Here is a 17,782-nt window from a genome sequence, read left to right as displayed (position 1 = left end):
GAGGGATTAAATTCTCATAAAGAATAAAGTGGAGTTCTATACATGTTAATAGAATAACAGAGTTGTAAGGGACATTGGAGGTCTTCTAGTCCAGCGGTCTCCAAGCTTGGCAACTTTAAGACTTGTGGACTTCAACTCCCAGAGTTCCTTAAAGTTGCTAAGGTTGGAGACCCCTGTTCTAGTCCAATCCCCTGCTCAAGCAGGAGACCCTCTACTATTTCAGACAAATGGTTGTCCAATCTATTCTTAAAACCTCCAGTGTTAAAGCACCCACAAACTTCTGGAGGCAAGTTGTTCCACTGATTAATTCTTCCAAATGTTCGCTGTCCCTTGCTCCCAAGTTAAGTAGATTAAAGCACAGGGGCTTATTATATTTATGTCACTGTTTTTCTGGGTAGTCAAAGGATGTTGAGTTTCCAAGCAGTTTACTCCTTTATTGGTAAACCATATCCAGATGTGTTCAACTTCAGCCAAGGTGGCATTATCACAGTTTTCATGCGATTGTCACATGAAGACAGACTCATGCAGCCGAACGCTGACCCTATTTACATTATCACCGTAAGCAATGATTTATGGAACAAGCTATCATGATCTGCATCGTATATCACGGCAAGCAGTAAGCCACAGTTCAGAAGCACAATGGTTGGCTCACGCAGCATGGTGAACTAAACCAGATCCGAACCCAGCAAATAGGGAAGGATAGGCAAAAAATTCAAGGAAATACCTTCACTCTTGGCTGCTGGTGAATTCAGCTTTAAAAATGGACCCGGAAGGCTTCTGAACAAGGAACGTTTCTCCTTGTTTATGATTTTATCCTTGAACCGGTCCTTTTAAATTTGTGTTGATAAAATATTACCTACCACAAAGCAGTCCTTCGCTAGGCAGCGCTTTTCATAGTTTTCAGCCTACTTCTGGGTAAGATTTGTTGTATTGTTCGGCCCTTCTGTTGTTGGAGGAAAATTGGCAAACGGTGAGAAATGCCTGAGTTCACACAAATAAGCGAGCTATAACGTGGTTGGTTTGTTTTTGGCAGTTAGGTCGATGTTGAAATTGCCCATTATGGCTTGGTGTGTAATGTGCAGCCCATTATGGCCTGTTCCATCAAATTGTGCTTATAAGATGTTAAGCTTGACGCGAACACAGTAAGAAAGTGGAAGATGACCGGTGTTTTATTTTAAAAACAACAACGCTATGATGTTTCTGCATCATTTGCTATTTTTTTGGGGGGGGGCGGAAATGGTGGGAAACTATAGAGTCACTACAGAGTGATAAGAAAGCTCTCCTAGCTGAACGAATATAATGGGAATAAGCTGAGATTCTTTGATAGGTCGCTTGAGAGCCCCAGCTTCATCAGAAGCACCTTCAGGCGAGATAGGGAACCTGTTATCTGTTTGAATATTCAGAAAACTTAACTCCTTCTGACTCTAGTTCCTGCATCCCATTAAGCTGTGGGTTGTTTTAAACATAGTTCACTGAAGATACAACCACTACTGTAAGTGATTCTGTACTTGCAAAGTTGTGTGCACACACAACTCCATAGGTTGTGGGTTCACGCCCATCACTGGAGGTTTGTAAGAAGAGGCTGGAGAACCATTTCTCTAAAATGGTACAGAGCAGGAGTTTCCAACCTTGGGAATTTTAAGACTTGTGGACTTCCACTCCCAGACTTCCTCAGCCAGCTTTGCTTTGCTAACTTCTGCAGCTTTGCTGGCTGAGGAACTCTGGGAGTGGAAGTCCACAAGTCTTAAAAGTTGCCAACGTTGGACACCCCTGGTATAGAGTCTCCTGTTTGATCAGGGTGTTGGACTAAAAGACCCTCCCCACCCCAGGGTCCCTTCCAACTCTGTGATTCTGTATATCTGGGTTGACGCAACATGCTAAGCTAGAATCAAACAGACTGCATGGTAACTATGGCTTAGGGAAAGGGTGAGACTCCCCGAGTAGCCACCCTGAGACTATTTAGACGGATTTACTTCCCCTCCTCAATTTCAGAATTTAGGAAACACGGGAGCAGTGGCGGGTTGCTCCCGGTTCTGTCCGGTTCTTCAGAACCGGTAGTAAAAACGGTGGGAGGCTCCGTCCACCCACCCAGATAACATAATTGACCATCTGCGCATGCTCAGAAGTGCACATGCGTGCTCCCTTTGTGAACTGTATAGGTAAAGGTAAGTAGAACCCACCCCTGTACAGGAGAATATACAGTACAGGTGTGGGTTAAAGCCCAGTCGCAGATGTGCCTGTTCAGAAATACAGTAATCGCCATTGGGATTCATGAAATCAAAATCCGTTAAGTTTGGAGTGGACTTGGAATCGTATTTATTTATTCATTCGTATCCTGCCTTTATTATTTTTGCAAATAACTCAAGGTGGCGAACATATGCAATGTACTTCCCTCCTCTGATTTTTCCCATAACAACAACCTTGTGAGGTGGGTTGGGCTGAGAGAGAGAGAGAGAGAGAGAGAGAGAGAGAGAGAGAGAGAGAGAGAGAGGCCCCAAAGTCATCCAGCTGGCTTTGTTCATTTGTTAAGATTTAGGTGATGTTTTTCCATCCTCTGCATCATCAGAGTTTGGTGGGAAAGGGGGAGACGGGATGCTGACTCCCTCCTCAGCCTTTCTGATATTCTCATAAAAGCTGCATCACCTCTGATATTAACGACAAGATTAGCAATCGGGGGGGGGGGGGGAGATTTTTATTTAATTTTTTTTACAGTAAATGAAATTTGAGACGCAGAAGGATGGGAGCTTTAAATCTTGTCCTGCTTAAGCCTTCCCTTCTCACCCATTAGCACCCACCCTTCCTTGGGCCTCCAGGGGATATCATCCCGCTGGGTTAGTGGTGATAATGAAAATTTCAAAACAAGAGAAAGTTTAAAGCTATCTCTCTCTCTCTCTCTCTCTCTCTCTCTCTCTCTCTCTCTCTCTCTCTCTCTCTCCCCCATTAGGCAGAAACGCTGAGGGCTCATTTCCTCCCTCCTTCCCTTCCTGTTTTCTTTCTTTCTTTTTCAATTTTTAAAATCCCAACTCGATTGTTTCGTGATTGCCTGGCACCAAGGGAAACCTTAAGCATGCCGTTCCAGCGCCTGGTGAGTTCGCAACAAGAAAATGGAAGACTTCCTTGTTCCTGTGACCGGTCAACGCTGACCGTTCCGGAAGGAAGGTCGCCGAGGCTGGCTGGCTGGCTCTCCAAGACCTTTGTACTGTACCATCCAGGGCCGAAGGTTTTTGACTTGTTTTGTTTTGTTGTTGTTTTTTTCCCTGCGCATGCAACCCCCACCCCCACCCCCCCCACCCCCGGGGAAGATCAAGCGTCCCCATTGTTTCACAGCCCTCTGGCAGCCGAGAGGGAATTTGCTCTGATGCAGATTTTGGCAGGGCTTCCCTCGTGGCTCGGGCCCAACGGCCAAAAGTCAGTCGTACTCAACGCACACTTCGATTTCTTCCACTCCTTCGCTTTGGCCCAAACCGGCAACGAAAAATTTGCCGATGGCACCAGCAGCAAAGAAGGACAACAGAAGAGCGATGCGGGATAATGATAGGAAATGGGATGGGGGGGGGGGTGGAGATGAAACTGGAAGATGTCTGTTGTAATGGGAAGGGGAGGGGAAGTACAACTACTGTCGCTCTTGACAACAGAAATTTTGGACTCAATTGTGATCATACGTCGAGAACTAGTTGTACTTCCGTTCCCCTTTCCATTATGGAAGTGACTTCTGCTCCTGTTTTATGATTTTTCTTGCCGCAGTTGTGAATCTGGCTTCCCCATTGATTTTGCTGGTCAGAAGGTCACAAAAACGGATCACGTGACCCCGGGGCACTGCAACCGTCATAAATATGACTCCGTTGCCAAGGGTGTCTGACTTACGCTCACATGGCCGTAGGGATGCTGCAACAGGCGTCATTGTGAAAAACGGTCGTAAGTCCCTTTTTTCAATGCCGTTATAACTTTGAAGGGTCACTAAACAAACGGTTGTAAGTCAAGGACCTCCTATAAAACGCAGCAATCTACCCTTCTACGGGAAAATTCCAGCGTCGGTCTCTGCTGCACACATCTCCCAGTCATGTTTACGTCCACATTGAAAAAGCGATGCTTCAGGAGCTTGCTTGGCAATGTGCAGAGAGGTCATTTTATGGTTTCCCATCCTTCTCAGATGCTTCTCCTGCGGGAATAGGCCAACTCACCACAGCCAACTCGCTGCTGGATAAGTCGCCATGGCCAACACGCCATGGGACAGTTGGGATAGGATAGGGGAGGGGAGGAGAGGAGAGGAAATATGGAATAGAACAGAACAGAAAATATGGAATAGAATTGAATGCTTTATTGGCCAAGTGTGATTGGACACACAAGGAATTGGTCTTTGGTGCATATGCTCTCAGTGTACATAAAAAGACAAGATTCATTTCTCAAGAATCATAAGGTACAACACTTAATGATAGTCTAGAATAGAATAGAATAGAATAGAATAGAATAGAATAGAATAGAATAGAATAGAATAGAATAGAATAGAATAGAATAGAATAGAATAGAACAGAACAGAACAGAACAGAACAGAACAGAACAGAACAGAACAGAACAGAACAGAATAATGAAGAATAGAATAGAAGAGAGGAGAGGAGGGGAGGGGAGAGGAGAGGAGAGTAAAGTAGAGGAGAAGAGAAGAGGAACGGAGAATAGTATAGTATAGAATTGAATTGAATTGAATGCTTTATTGGCCAAGTGTGATTGGACACACAAGGAATTTGTCTTTGGTGTATATGCTCTCAGTGTACATAAAAAGGACAAGATACATTTGTCAAGAATCATAAGGTACAACACTTAATTATAGTCATAGGGTACAAATAAACAATTGAATCATACTAGGAAACAATCAGTATAAATCGTAAAGATACCAGCAACAAGGTTACAGTCATACAGTCATAAGTGGGAGGAGATGGGTGATGGGAACGATGAGAAGACTAATAGTAATAGTAATGCAGACTTAGTGAATAGGTTGACAGTGTTGAGGGAATTACTTGTTTAGCAGAGTGAAGGCCTTGGGGAAAAAAACTGTTCTGGTATCTAGTTGTTCTGGTATCCAGTACTCTATAGCATCGTTTTGAGGGTAGGAGTTGAAAGAGTTTATGTCCAGGATATGAGGGGGTCTGTAAATATTTTCACAGCCCTCTTTTTGACTCGTGCAGTATCCAGGTCCTCAATGGAAGGCAGGTTGGTAGCCATTGTTTTTTCTGCAGTTCTAATGATCCTCTGAAGTCTTTGTGTCTGTCTTGTTGGGTTGCAGAACCAAACCAGACAGTTAAGAGAGGTGTAGATGACATAACTCAATAATTCCTAATTAATTATTTTAAATAAAATTATTTTAATTATTTTGCCATTCGCATTTCATTCTGTTGCATCCTCCTGTTGCATCCTTCCTTTAAAGATTCTATTCCACCATTTCTTTGATATTAGTGTAACTCTCGTCCTGCAGCGCGTTGGCCATGGCGAATTGCCATTGACCCTTCTCTTGCTGTGTCACTTTCAGTATCGAAAAGGAAAGAAATATGGGCGCTTCTTTTCCCTTGATGGTGCAGAGAAGAGGTTTAAATAAGCAAGATGTCAGCGTTCCAGAAAAAAAACAACCCACTCCCAAGTAAAAACTCCGGAGCAAGCATCTTTCTATTTACTAGGATAAGAAAACTAGCACATCTGGGAAATATCGACTCTAGAGAGGTCGGGTTTTTCCCTCAGTAAATCGAAAGCCCCAAAACCATCCCCTCACTCCTCAGCCATCTCGAGACAGCATTCCGACTATTCCTTCTCCAGATGTAGGATCGCCCTGACCTTGACCGACAGGAAGAATGTTGTTATGTCTAAAGACAACCCCTCTACTAAATCCCCCCTCCTACTTTCCCATGAGAAGAAAGTGGCAGAACGGAAGCTTCCAGTCTAGTATGGCTTCCAAAGCTGACAGGACTACAGGAACAGGCATGGCATCCTCAAATGCAAGACTGCCCTACCTTGGCAACTAAGACTTGTGGACTTCAACTCCCTGAATTTCATAGGTCTTAAAAGTCCACAGGTCTCAAATTTGCCATGGCTGGACACCCTTCTTCGAATGCTTCGTGCTGCCTGGGGAATTCTGGGGAGTTGAAGCCCACCCATCTTAAAAGCTATCTATCTTGAAGAACACTGCCGAATAAAACAATTTTTATTGTGTCAAGAGTTCAAGCTTTCGTAGGCTGGAATCGGCTGCCTCTAATGAAGCAGATTTTAATGTGCATGCTAAACCAACAACAAATAAACTATATTATAGCCCTGAAGGATACAGGGAGTAGTCAACAGTTGTAGTTTATCATCTTCATTCTTCAGTTACAAGATATAAAGGCAGTTAGTTTTTGTGAAAACAATTTGAAGTGTGGGAGCAATTCCCCGAAACCAGGACTTCGATGCTAACAGCCCTGCCAGCTAGCAGTTAAATAGGGATTGAAAGCCAGTGTATCTGGAAGGTATCAAGTAGGGAACATTTTTTGCTAAAATACGAGAGCTGATAATGCAGCTCTTGACTCCCTAGAACTCGCATCTGTCTGGGTTGAAAATGGGTCGCTTTCAACCCCAAGTTGCTCTACCAAAGGTGCTTTGTCAAAGGACAACCAGACTTTGGTTTTCCTTGAAGATGTTTCGCTTCTCATCCAAGAAGCTTCTTCAATTCTGGCTGAATAGTGGCGGATGGAAGGATTTATATTCCTTGCAGTCAGCTGGTCATTTGCATCCTTTTAGAGAGTCATTGAGGCCACTTGGAGGTTTAATCTGTATCCTCAGTTGTCCCAAAGGTGCTTTTTCAAGCAACTGGACCTTCTGGTTTTTCTTTGAAGACGTTTCGCTTCTTATCCAATAAGCTTCTTCAGTTCTGGCTGAATGGCGGAGAATGGAAAGATTTATATTCCTTGCAGTCATCTCTGGTTGTTAGCCTTCTTTCTGGGAGTCATTGAAAATTTATCTGTGCCCTCAGGGTCACCTGAACAGTGCAAATGGGCCTGTGGAGCCTAAAATGCTATACAAGTAGTCCTTAACGTACGACCACAATTGAGCCCCCAATTCCTGTTGCTAAGCAACAGTTATCAAGTGAGTGAGTTAAATGAGTTTTGCTGCATTTTGCGAATTTCCTTGCCATAGTTATGAAACAAACGGCTGCACTTAGTTAAGTTAGTAAACACGGCGGTTGAGTGAACCTAGCTTCCCCATTGACTTTGCTTGGCAGAAAGTCCCAAAAGGAGAATCACACGATCCTGGGACGCTGCAAACATTATAAATATGAGCCAGTTACCAAGGGGGGGGGTGTCCAAATTTTGATCACATGACCACAAGAATGCTACAGAGGTTGTAAGTGTAAAAAACAGCCATAAGTCACTTTTTTTAAAGTGCTGTTGTAACTTCGAATTTAAAGAATGGTTGTAAGTCAAGGACTGCCTGTATTTGTAGGAAATGTACATTCCCAGTCGCTTCTGATGGCCTTTTTTTTTGATTCGTAGTTTTCATCATGGGGGACATGAAAACTCCCGACTTCGATGATCTGTTGGCTGCTTTCGACATTCCTGACCCAACCAGCCTTGACGCCAAGGAAGCCATCCAGACAGCCGGCGAGGAGAACGACAACCATCTCAAGCAGACAGGCATCGGCATAGAGGAAAACGCCGCTTTGTCCCATGCTGCCCCTCCGGCCTCCGACGTTCCCGTCGTGAGCGTCATTGTGAAAAACACTTGTCGCCAGGAGTCCTTCGAGGCAGAAAAGGATGGCAACCACCTCGCACCGGGCCTGTTGCACAACGGATTCCGCAGCTCGGATCTGCCACTGGAGACTCACGGCTATAGGAAATTCGATTCGGCGTTCGTCAATGGGGACGGCTTGAGGAACTACCCAGAGAAGTTGGAACCCGCCAAATCGGAGCCTTTACCGACTTTTAGTCAGTTCAGTCCCATCTCCAGCCCGGAGCCGGACGACGTCCTCAAAGAAAACAGTATTGTAGACAAACCTAAACTTGCCCAAACTCCTTATTTCCCACCCCATCCCATGTATATTCCGTCAGGCTCGTCCGTGTTAGATTTGCTCAGTAGGACCCTGCCGGAACCGGAATTCAGTAGGTTTATATCCACTGGCCCATCGCTGCTAGATCTCTTAAGTAAGAAACTGCCCGAACCGGAGCTGAGTATGTTTGATCAATATTGTAAAAGAGACCCGAAGATCGACCTACACGGCCTTCAGGAGAACAGGGCTGACGTCGCCACCAAGAGAGAGCATGACAAAAGTCCAGAGAAATGTGACGGGGCTGGCAAAGATCTCATGGACACCCACGGTTCCTTTGGTGAAGGGCTTCCTCTTGGCCACTTCCATGGCAATAACCTGGGGGAAGGTAAAGGTTCTGTGCCCGAGATGACCTTCTCTTCCTCCGTCCCACCTCGCCAGCGTCTCAAGCCCACTCACTCCAAACTCTCCTCTTGCGTCGCTGCCCTGGTAGCCCTCCAAGCCAAAAAGGTGGCGGGTATATCCAAGGAGGATCAGGTGAACGTGACCAGAGAACCTCCCGCCTCCTTTAAGGATGGCATGAAGGGGAGCCCCAAAATGCCCAAATCGCCCAAGAGCCCCAGAAGCCCACTGGAAATAGTGAGAAAGGTCAACAAGCAGCCCGACTCTCCCCGGAGCGTGTGCAGCGACAGCAGCGGCAAAGGTTCTCCTTCAGTGGCCACCGGCTCCCCTCCGGCCATTCCCAAAGTCCGGATCAAGACCATCAAAACCTCTTCGGGTGAAATTAAAAGGATGGTCACGAGAATCTTGCCCGAAGCAGACGAACTGGGCAAATCTCCTCACGATTCGCCTGCAGACGGCTCAATGGTTGAATCCTTCCCTTCTCCAGAAGCGGCCTCTTCCCTGGAAGCCGAGCCAGGCAAGGATTTTGCAAAAGCAACCACCCCGGAACCAAATTTAGCCAGCCCCCAAATCAACCCTTTGATTTCAGACATTCCCTTAAGCGACATCCCCAGTGCGTCGCATGTGGCCAACAGCGGGACGACGAAAGTAGGTCTTGTGGGACAGCCGTTGAGCAAAAAGCAGCAGCCGGGCACCGCGGCCCAGGTCTGCAACCCCGCCAGCCTCCTCCCCAAGGCCGTGCACCTGGCCAATCTCAACCTGGTGCCCCACAGTGTGGCTGCATCGGTGGCAGCCAGGTCCTCCGTGCAGCGGCGCGGCCAGTCCCAACCGACCCAGGTGACGGTGCCGCTGATGCAGCAGGTCAAGAAGACCGCCCCGCTCGTGGTCGAGGCGTTCAACAAAGTGTTGCACGGTGCCAACCCAGTGCCAATCTACACGCCCAACCTCAGCCCTCCCCTCGAGAGCAGTATTCACGTTCCTGCCGCCGGCTACGGCTGCCTGGAATGTGGGGATTCGTTTGCCTTAGAAAAAAGCCTGACGCAACATTACAGCCGGAGGAGCGTGCACATCGAAGTCGTGTGCACCCAGTGTTCGGCCACACTGCTGTTCTTCAACAAATGCAGCTTGCTCAAACACGCGCGGGATCACAAGAGCAAAGGCTTCATCATGCAGTGTTCGCAGCTCTTCATGAAACCCATTAATGTAGACCAAATGTTCTCGCCGTCCCCCACCAGCTCGTCGGCCTCGTCGAGCCCACCCACCGCACGGTTGTCCTCTCTGCCCCAGAAGCCCTGCGTGACCCCAGGAAGTGGGGCGGGCAGCACGAGCGCTACCCAGCCAGCCCTGCCTCTTTACACAGACCCTTTGAGACTCATTCGTTATGGATTAAAGTGTTTTGAATGTAATAAACAGGCCTTGGACTATATCGCCCTAGCAGCACATTATCAGAGGACATCGGACGATAATGAGGGCCTGGTAAGTCACGTTCGGGGCTCCACGTTAATTCCTCTCACCCACCCACCCTCCCTTTCGGTTTCTTATCGCTGGGAAAGGACCGCCAGCACATAACAGGTAGTCCTTGATTTATGACCGTAACTGAGCCTGAAATTTCAGTTGCTGAGTGAAATATTTGTTAAGTGAATTTTGCCTCATTTTACGATCTATCTTGCCGCATTGGCGGGCAACAGCCGTGGTGGCACAGCGGGTAGAATGCAGTATTGCATTTGACTGCCGACTGCCAGCCGTTCAGCAGTTCGAGTCTCACCGGATCAAGGTTGACTCAGCTTTCCATCCTTCTGAGGTCAGCGAAATGAGGACCCAGATTGTTGGGGGGCAGAGGCTGACGTTGTAAACTGCCCAGAGAGTATGGTAAAGCACTATGAAATGGTATAGAAGTCTTAGCGCTATTGCTAAGTTAGGAGGGAGGGAGGGAGGGAGGAAGGAAGGAAACAGGGAGGGAGGGAGGAAGGAGGGAGGGAAGGAAGGAAAGAGGGAGGGAATCAACCTTGGGCCAGTCGGAATCAAACTCCTGACAGTGGGCAGAATTAGTTTGTAATACTTGCCAGAAGGTCGCAAAAGATTATCACATGACCCTGGGACGCTGCAATTGTCATAAATTTGAACCCTTTGCTAACCATCCGTATTTTGATCACGTGACCATGGGGAAAAATGCTGCAATGGTCTTAAGTGTGAACAGTGATCATAAGTCACCTTTTTCAGTGCCGTCGTAACTTCAAGCAGTCACTAAACGAACTTGTAAGTTGAGGACTATCTGCATTAAGCCCGGAAGGGTAAAAATAAAAATGTGTAGTTTTCAATAAAGTAGATGAATTTCCAGGTGTGATCTAGTGTACCTATGGATGGATCTGAAGTTGGTTTTAATGCTATTTAGCACAGCTGTTCATGACGTGATTCCGTTTGCTCTAGAAAACAGCAGCCCTGCAGCCCCTCCTATGCCGCTGAGTTTCCCATGGAACCTTTTCCGAGTTCATTTCTTTTTTCTGTGCCGCCCTCCTCAATTTACATTTGGGAGAGGAAAAAAAGGGCCGACTTGTTTAGCACAATCTATAGATAACAGTTTTAACCCGTGTCGGAGCTCCGGTGGTCATGAAAAAACAGGCAGCTCTCCTTGCTAAGGCCCCAAGAACTACAGCCGACATAAATCAGGAGCCCCTCCCACCCTCTAGTTATCAGTTGCGTGGTGGTTGTGAGTTGGCCCCTTTGCATTTTGTTGCTTCCTTTCAGCGAAACCTTCAGGTAACGGGTTCCGATGGTTTTGACCAATTTCCTGTTCGTTCTTGAGTGGTGCACCTTGAAAGTTAACCTCTTGGTAGAAGGCGGACTTCCATTAGCTGTGCAAATGTGTGGGGCTTGCGTGCAACTCCTTTTTTTTTTTTTCCTGTCTGCGTAGGCTGCTTGGAAGGCAGTTCAGTGTTATAATTGTGGTCTCGCTGAGGCTAATCAGCTTCAAGAACGCCGTCGTTTACAGGAAGAGGCAAGAGCCCGTATTGCGAGTCTTCAGAAATTTGTATAAATGAGATTAAAACGACAGTCAGGCAAAACAGTAAGGGACGTGGTGACTCAGTGGCTTTCGATCAAAAGGTCGGCAGTTCAGCCGTTCGAATCCCGAGCGCCGCGTAACAGGGGTGAGCTCCCGTGACTTGTCCCAGCTTCTGCCAACCTAGCAGTTCAAAAGCACCTAAAAAATGCAAATAATAATAATAATAATAATAATAATAATAATAATAATAATAATAATAATAATAATAATAATAATAATAATAATAATAATTTAATTTGTATACCATCCTTCTCCCGAAGGACTCAGGGCGGTGCACAGCCAGAATAAAAATACAAAGAGAAACAATACATATAATATTAAGAACACCCCTTAAAAAACTTATTCAATTGGCCAAAAATTTAAAATACAATAACACCCTATAAAAATTTACAAAAATTTAAAACCCATAAAAGTAAATTAAAATTTTTTAAATCAAGCCAGTCCAGCTAGACGGAATAAATAGGTTTTAAGTTCGCGGCGAAAGGTCCGAAGGTCGGATAGTTGACGAAGTCTAGGGGGAAGTTCGTTCCACAGGGTAGGAGCCCCCACAGAAGACCCTCCCCCTGGGGGCCGCCAGTCGACATTGTTTGGCTGACGGCACCCTAAGGAGTCCCTCTCTGTGAGAACGCACCAGTCGCTGGGAGATAGAAGATGGCAGTAGACGGTCCCATAAATATCCTGGTCCTAGAAGTAGAAAAATAGGGACCACCTTTGGTGGGAAGGTAACAGCGTTCCGTGCGCCTTTGGCGTTGAGTCATGCCGGCCACATGACCACGGAGACGTCTTCGGACAGCGCTGGCTCTTCGGCTTTGAAACGGAGATGAGCACCGCCCCCCTAGAGTCGGGAACGACTAGCACATATGTGCGAGGGGAACCTTTACCTTTAAGGCAAAATTAGTGTTACAGCCAAGTGGCAAGCAATCCAAATTCTGCATAGAATAAGTAGGGGAGATCACAAGGCTGAAGATTTCCATGGGCAGCTGTAGAGGGTAGTCCCCGACTTACAACCGTTTGTTCAGTGACCGTTCAAAGTTATGACAGCGCTGAAAAAAAGTGACATAGGATCGTTCCTTTTAGTTACGGCTTTTCCAGCAGTCCCCACGGTCACGTGATCAAAATTCAGATGCTCGGCAACCGGTTCATACTTACGACGGTCGCAGTGTTTTGGTGGGGGTCACGTGATCCCCCTTTTGCGACCTTCAGACAAGCAGAGTCAATGGGGAAGCCCAGATCCACTTAACAACCGGGTTCTTAACTTGTCAGCTGCAGTGAACGGTGGGAAGAAAAGTCATAAAATGTGGGCAAAACTTAACAAACCTCTCACTTACGGTCGTACGTCGAGGACTACCTGTAAAGCACCGAGAAGGGAGCACTCCTAATGGAGTGAAGCTTGGGACACCGGTTTTATTAAATTTAAATCGGTACATTTGTCCATGAATTTATTTTTATTTATTTTTTTAAAGATTTAACGGGTCTTTCATAGATCTTCCTTTAAACGGTTAAAAGAACAATTAGGAATAGGCTGTTTGTTCCCCAGGCCTGACATTTATTGCAGCTTTATGGGAAAATGCAGCCGGCTGTGTTGGAAGAGGACTACATGTGATATCCTCAGGAGTGGCTGAACATCTGTCTTTTGTCTTCCTCCCTCCCTTCCCTTGAAGCTCCGACATCTGGGAAGCTCCACGTTCCAGCTCCAGATTCTTAGAAGCTGCAGCCTTGAAGGCTGTTTCACTCCCACGTTTTGTTCTGTTTTTTTTTTTTTTTTCCCTTTTCTCTCTGCCTCTGCTTCAGTCCAAACGGCTTTTTAATATCTCATCCGGTGAAGAATTGGGACAGTGGTGAAATTCAGCCGGTTCTATCCGGCTTGGGCAAACCCGGCAGTAGTGCCGGCAGCGGGAGGCTCTGCCCACCCGCCCGGACGTCATCACGTCCCGTTTTTGACCCTCTGCACATGCGCAGAAGGCTCTGCGCATGTGTGGAGGAGGGGCGCACGAGCGTACGCGTTCACATTTGCGAACCGGTAGCGAAGGTAAGTAAATTTTAGCCCTGGATTGGGAGCTGGAGCATTCATTGGCGACCCTTATATGCAAAGACAAATTTTAAATGCTGTGGCTTTACACATAATCCTCGACGTACAAACGTTCGTTCAGTGACCATTCAAAGTTACGACAGCACTGAACAAAGTGACTTAGGACCATTGTTTCCACACTTACGACCATTGTGGCATCCCCATGGTCACGTGACTTGGATTTGGATGCTTGATACTGACTCACAGTTATGACAATTGCAGTGTCCCATGTTACGTGATCCCCTTTTGCGACCTGCTGGCGAGGAAAGCCAATGGGGAAAGCAGCCGTTAACTGAACAACCATGGCAAGGAAGCTCGTAAAACGGGGCAAAATGCACTTAACAGATGTCTCCCTTAGCAACAGAAATTTGGGGCTCAGTTGGCAGTTGTAAGTCGGGGACTGCCTGTACTGTGATGGGTAGGCGGGGGCCACTCAGTAGAACAGCCTGGTCGTCCTTTTGCATTTTGGGAAACTTAACTACTACTACCCCAGGACCATGCAGTGCAAGAGGTCTTGCCAACCTGAAGATCTCTGGCGAGAAGACAACCTGTGGTAGAAATGCTTATGAGCCTCCTTCGTACAATTTGGAAAGCTGTATTTGTTCTGAAACTTAGAAAACGATGGGGTAGGAAGGAGAGAGGGTGGAGCATGCAAATGCCCTGGATTTAATCCATGCTACACAGCAGTGTAAAAAGGACGTAAAAAACAGTTTTCCAGTGTAAAAAGGATGTATAAGGGACGCGATGGCTCAGGGGCTAAGAAGCTGAGCTTGTCGATCGAAAGGTCGTGCAGTTCAATGGTTCGAATCCCTCGTGCCGCGTAACAGGATGAGCTCCCGTGATTTGTCCCAGCTTCTGCCAACCTAGCAGTTCGAAAGCAGGTAAAAAATGCAAGTAGAAAAATAGGGACCACGTTTGGTGGGAAGGTCACAGCATTCCGTGCGCCTTTGGCGTTGAGTCATGCCGGCCACATGACCATGGAGACGTCTTCGGACAGCGCTGGCTCTTCAGCTTTGAAACGGAGATGAGTATCGCCCCCTAGAGTCAGGAACGACTAGCGCATATGTGCAAGGGAACCTTTACACAACAGCGTATGCGTTGACTTCCTAATAGCAACCGTCAGGGAGCTGGCAATAAAATCTACAATGAAAAATAAATACAAAGGGACAAAATAAAGCCATAAATTTGAACAATCTGCTAGAAACACCGCAAAGGAAAAACAGCAGAGATAGAACTGGCTTTAAGGAGTGTTTCTTGCGCATTTGGCTGCATTTTTCATCAGGTTTTAACCAAGCCAGTTTCAGCTTGTTGCTATTTTGTCTAGGGAAAGGTTCTAATCTATGCAACCTTTATTTGGGAAGGGTTTGAGCCTACCTTTATCAGCCGGCTTTGGTGGGCAAAGGATCTGAAACACGTCAATAATCGTCATACGATTATGGCAGCAAAGTACAAGAAAGAATTAAGTGTTCTGGGATTTTTTTTAAAAAAACCCACGAGTGATACGGTAGCAAAAAGAAAATAGAACGGTGCTAGATACGTTTTGGAGAGTATTGCAGAACTCAGGATGGGGGGGGGGTTAGGTTGACTTTTTCTCTTCCCCCCCAAAAAAATGTTATTAATGTTCCGCAGGTTAAATAGATGTTATATAACTACACCCTTACTCCACAGATTGTTTAGGCAGTTAGTCAATCGAAATACCAATTTACAACAATGGCAAGGAAAAGGTAATTTCAGCAGATAATTCTCCTGATTATTCTGCCCTTAAACTCCGGGCTGGCAGGATCGCTTTATATTTGGGCTATCATTGTCATGCATTCCCCTTCCCCTGTCAAGGTTAAAATTAAATACCTGATTAAACCAATAAGAGTTTTTTGTTTTTTTCTCATCCCAGACATGCAGAGTGGTTAGGGAAGAAGCGTGTTTGCTCTCGAGGGGCATAAATAGATATACAGGCGGCTTTGGCATTTGTTCAGAGAAGGGAAAAGTTCCCCTAATTTATTTATTTTATTTATTTTTCATATTTTTATACCGCCCTTCTCCGAGGACTCAGGGCGGTGTACAGCATAAATAAAACATAAATATCGAAAAATTTTAAAATACAATATTCAATTAAAAATCTGATTCAGTAGGCTGCATGTTAAAATTACTGAATAAAAAGTTAATAAATAAGTTAAAACCCCTTAAGAAACCACTAAAAACCCTCAATATTAAAATTATATTGGAGTTCTCATTACCTCTCTGAGCTGGGCATACTTTCGTGCTTAACAGCCAGTGCAGGATTTGGGCACTGTTATCTTTTGTCGTCGTTTTTCCTTTTGGTCAAACCAAAGAAGCTCTTTCAAAGCAGCTCCTTCCGGGAGGGATAAAAATCGATGATTTTTTTTATAAAAAAAAATCAGATTTTTTAAAATTAAAATCAGATTTTTTTATTTAAATCAGTTTTTTTTTATTTTTATCAAACCTATCAAATAAAAAAAAATCTATCTAAAATAGTTTTTTATTTAAGATACATTAATAATTTAGTTTATTCCGCATGAAATGGAGCTTAGTTACGTAGCAGGGGGCTGTATATTCTGCAATATTTACATTTTTGGTCAACTGATTCCAAGCTCTGCAAGCTGAGATAATAACCTGCAACTGCATTGATCCATTCACACAGTTTCACAGCAGAGATGACAGTTGCTCTTGGGAAATTATGATTTAAATCGAGTCAATTTAAATCAAACCTTTTTACTAGCGATTTAAATTGTGATTTAAATCGATGTGATTTAAATCAAATCCACCCTGTCTCCCGCCTTCATGTAGAAGTCTGAAGATAACAACTCCGCCAGCCAGCAAGGATCTGCTGGTGGATAGCTACCATTCTGAGGGGCCCTTCGTGATCTCTGAGCTTGGTTAGTTTTCTTGCAGGCCTTTCATTACCCACAGTCTAACCCTGATGATGTTACCTAGTCTGCAAGAAAACAACCAAGCTCAAAAGAGCACCAAGGATCCCTCATTTCAACCCTGAACTAGAAATGCTGTCATCTCTTGGAGCTAGCATCCCATAGGAGTAGCTGAATAAGACCTGGAGTCTCCCTCTGAGACAGTTCCCCAATCTTGGCAAGTTTAAACTATGCGAACTTCCACTCCCAGAATTCCCCAGCCGGTCAGTGCAAATCAGTCACTCAAAAGGTGCCTCTCTATTTCCTCTCTCCTAGACATGCCAAGTGTGTCAGATGCTGTTGCCGAACAAATGCAGTTATTGTGCTCATCAAAGAATCCACACCCATAAATCTCCCTATTGCTGCCCTGAGTGCGGGGCCATTTGCCGGTCAGCTTACTTCCAAACCCACGTCAAAGAGAACTGCCTGCATTACTCCCGCAAAGTCGGTTACAGGTCAGTGCTAAGTCTGAGGAGGAGGAGGAACACGGGGTGGGATGGGGGAAGCAAGATGCTTTTTTATGCATTTAAAAAGAGAAAACCAGGAAGAAGGACCTCAAACAGTTCTTCCTCCTCCCCTCCTTGGAACTTTTTAAGGATCCTTTGAAGATATACATTCTAAAGCCATGTTGGCGAGCCTATGGCACGTGGGCCAGAGGTGGCACACAGAGCCCTCTCTGGGCACGCGCACCATTGCCAGCTGCTCTTCGTGGGTGCTGGAGCGCCGGAAAAAAGCCAAAAAAACCAGGCTGTCTTTGGGCCTTTTTTCAGGCAATTTTTCAGGCCAAAAACGGCCCAAAAACCGGTCAAAAATGGCCAAAAAATAGGCATGTACACGGGCCAGCTGGTGTTCGGGTTTCCAGCGCATGCACATGCCTGCGCATTCCAGTTTGGGCACTTGGTGCCGAAAAGATTCGCCATCACTGTTCTAGAGCCAAGATGCAAGAAAGTTGGCTTTTTTAAAAAAAAATTATCAAAATGACTTGAGCTTTTGGGGCAGATTGCAGGAGTCTCGCTTAAGGATCCATTCCTATTTTTTTTTTAGTTGCGATACCAACCATCTTCCAATTTTTTAATTTATTTTTTTTTGCCGACCACAAATAGAAGAAACTTCAGGGTAGTTCTGTCAGAGGTGATTTCTCTAGCCTTAACACCTGTGAAAAGGGATTTTTGTTTTATGTTTTTCATCCGCTGACTTTCTCAGAAACCCCGATGTTGCAGCGAGCGAACCCTGTCTCACAGTTACTCACTTCTGGCAAATGAAGGTTCTTTTCTCCTGGTGCAGGAATGGCCGGCAGAGAAGAAGGAGCAAGGCTTTAACTCAGATTA

General features: G+C 45.7%; 1 protein-coding gene across 2 annotated transcripts in view; it reads left to right on the top strand.

Moving 5' to 3' along the window:
- The window catches only part of ZNF592 (zinc finger protein 592), a 33,628-nt gene that overhangs the window by 3,297 nt on the left and 12,549 nt on the right, over nucleotides 1–17,782 (top strand). The window contains exons 1-3 of one of the 2 annotated variants that reach the window (XM_058156339.1): nucleotides 3,062–3,085; nucleotides 7,509–9,877; nucleotides 16,731–16,909. In XM_058156339.1, coding sequence (XP_058012322.1) covers nucleotides 7,517–9,877; nucleotides 16,731–16,909 — 2,540 coding nt within the window. In that variant the 5' untranslated portion in view covers nucleotides 3,062–3,085; nucleotides 7,509–7,516. Of the gene's footprint in view, nucleotides 1–3,061; nucleotides 3,086–7,508; nucleotides 9,878–16,730; nucleotides 16,910–17,782 lie in introns of those variants that run through there. The other variant, XM_058156340.1, reaches the window with a different exon arrangement.

Source organism: Ahaetulla prasina, chromosome 13 (assembly GCF_028640845.1).
Source record: "Ahaetulla prasina isolate Xishuangbanna chromosome 13, ASM2864084v1, whole genome shotgun sequence".
NCBI lineage: Eukaryota > Metazoa > Chordata > Lepidosauria > Squamata > Colubridae > Ahaetulla > Ahaetulla prasina.
The sequence above is the reverse complement of the archived record's forward strand: the minus strand, read 5'-3'. Positions and strand labels throughout refer to the sequence as shown.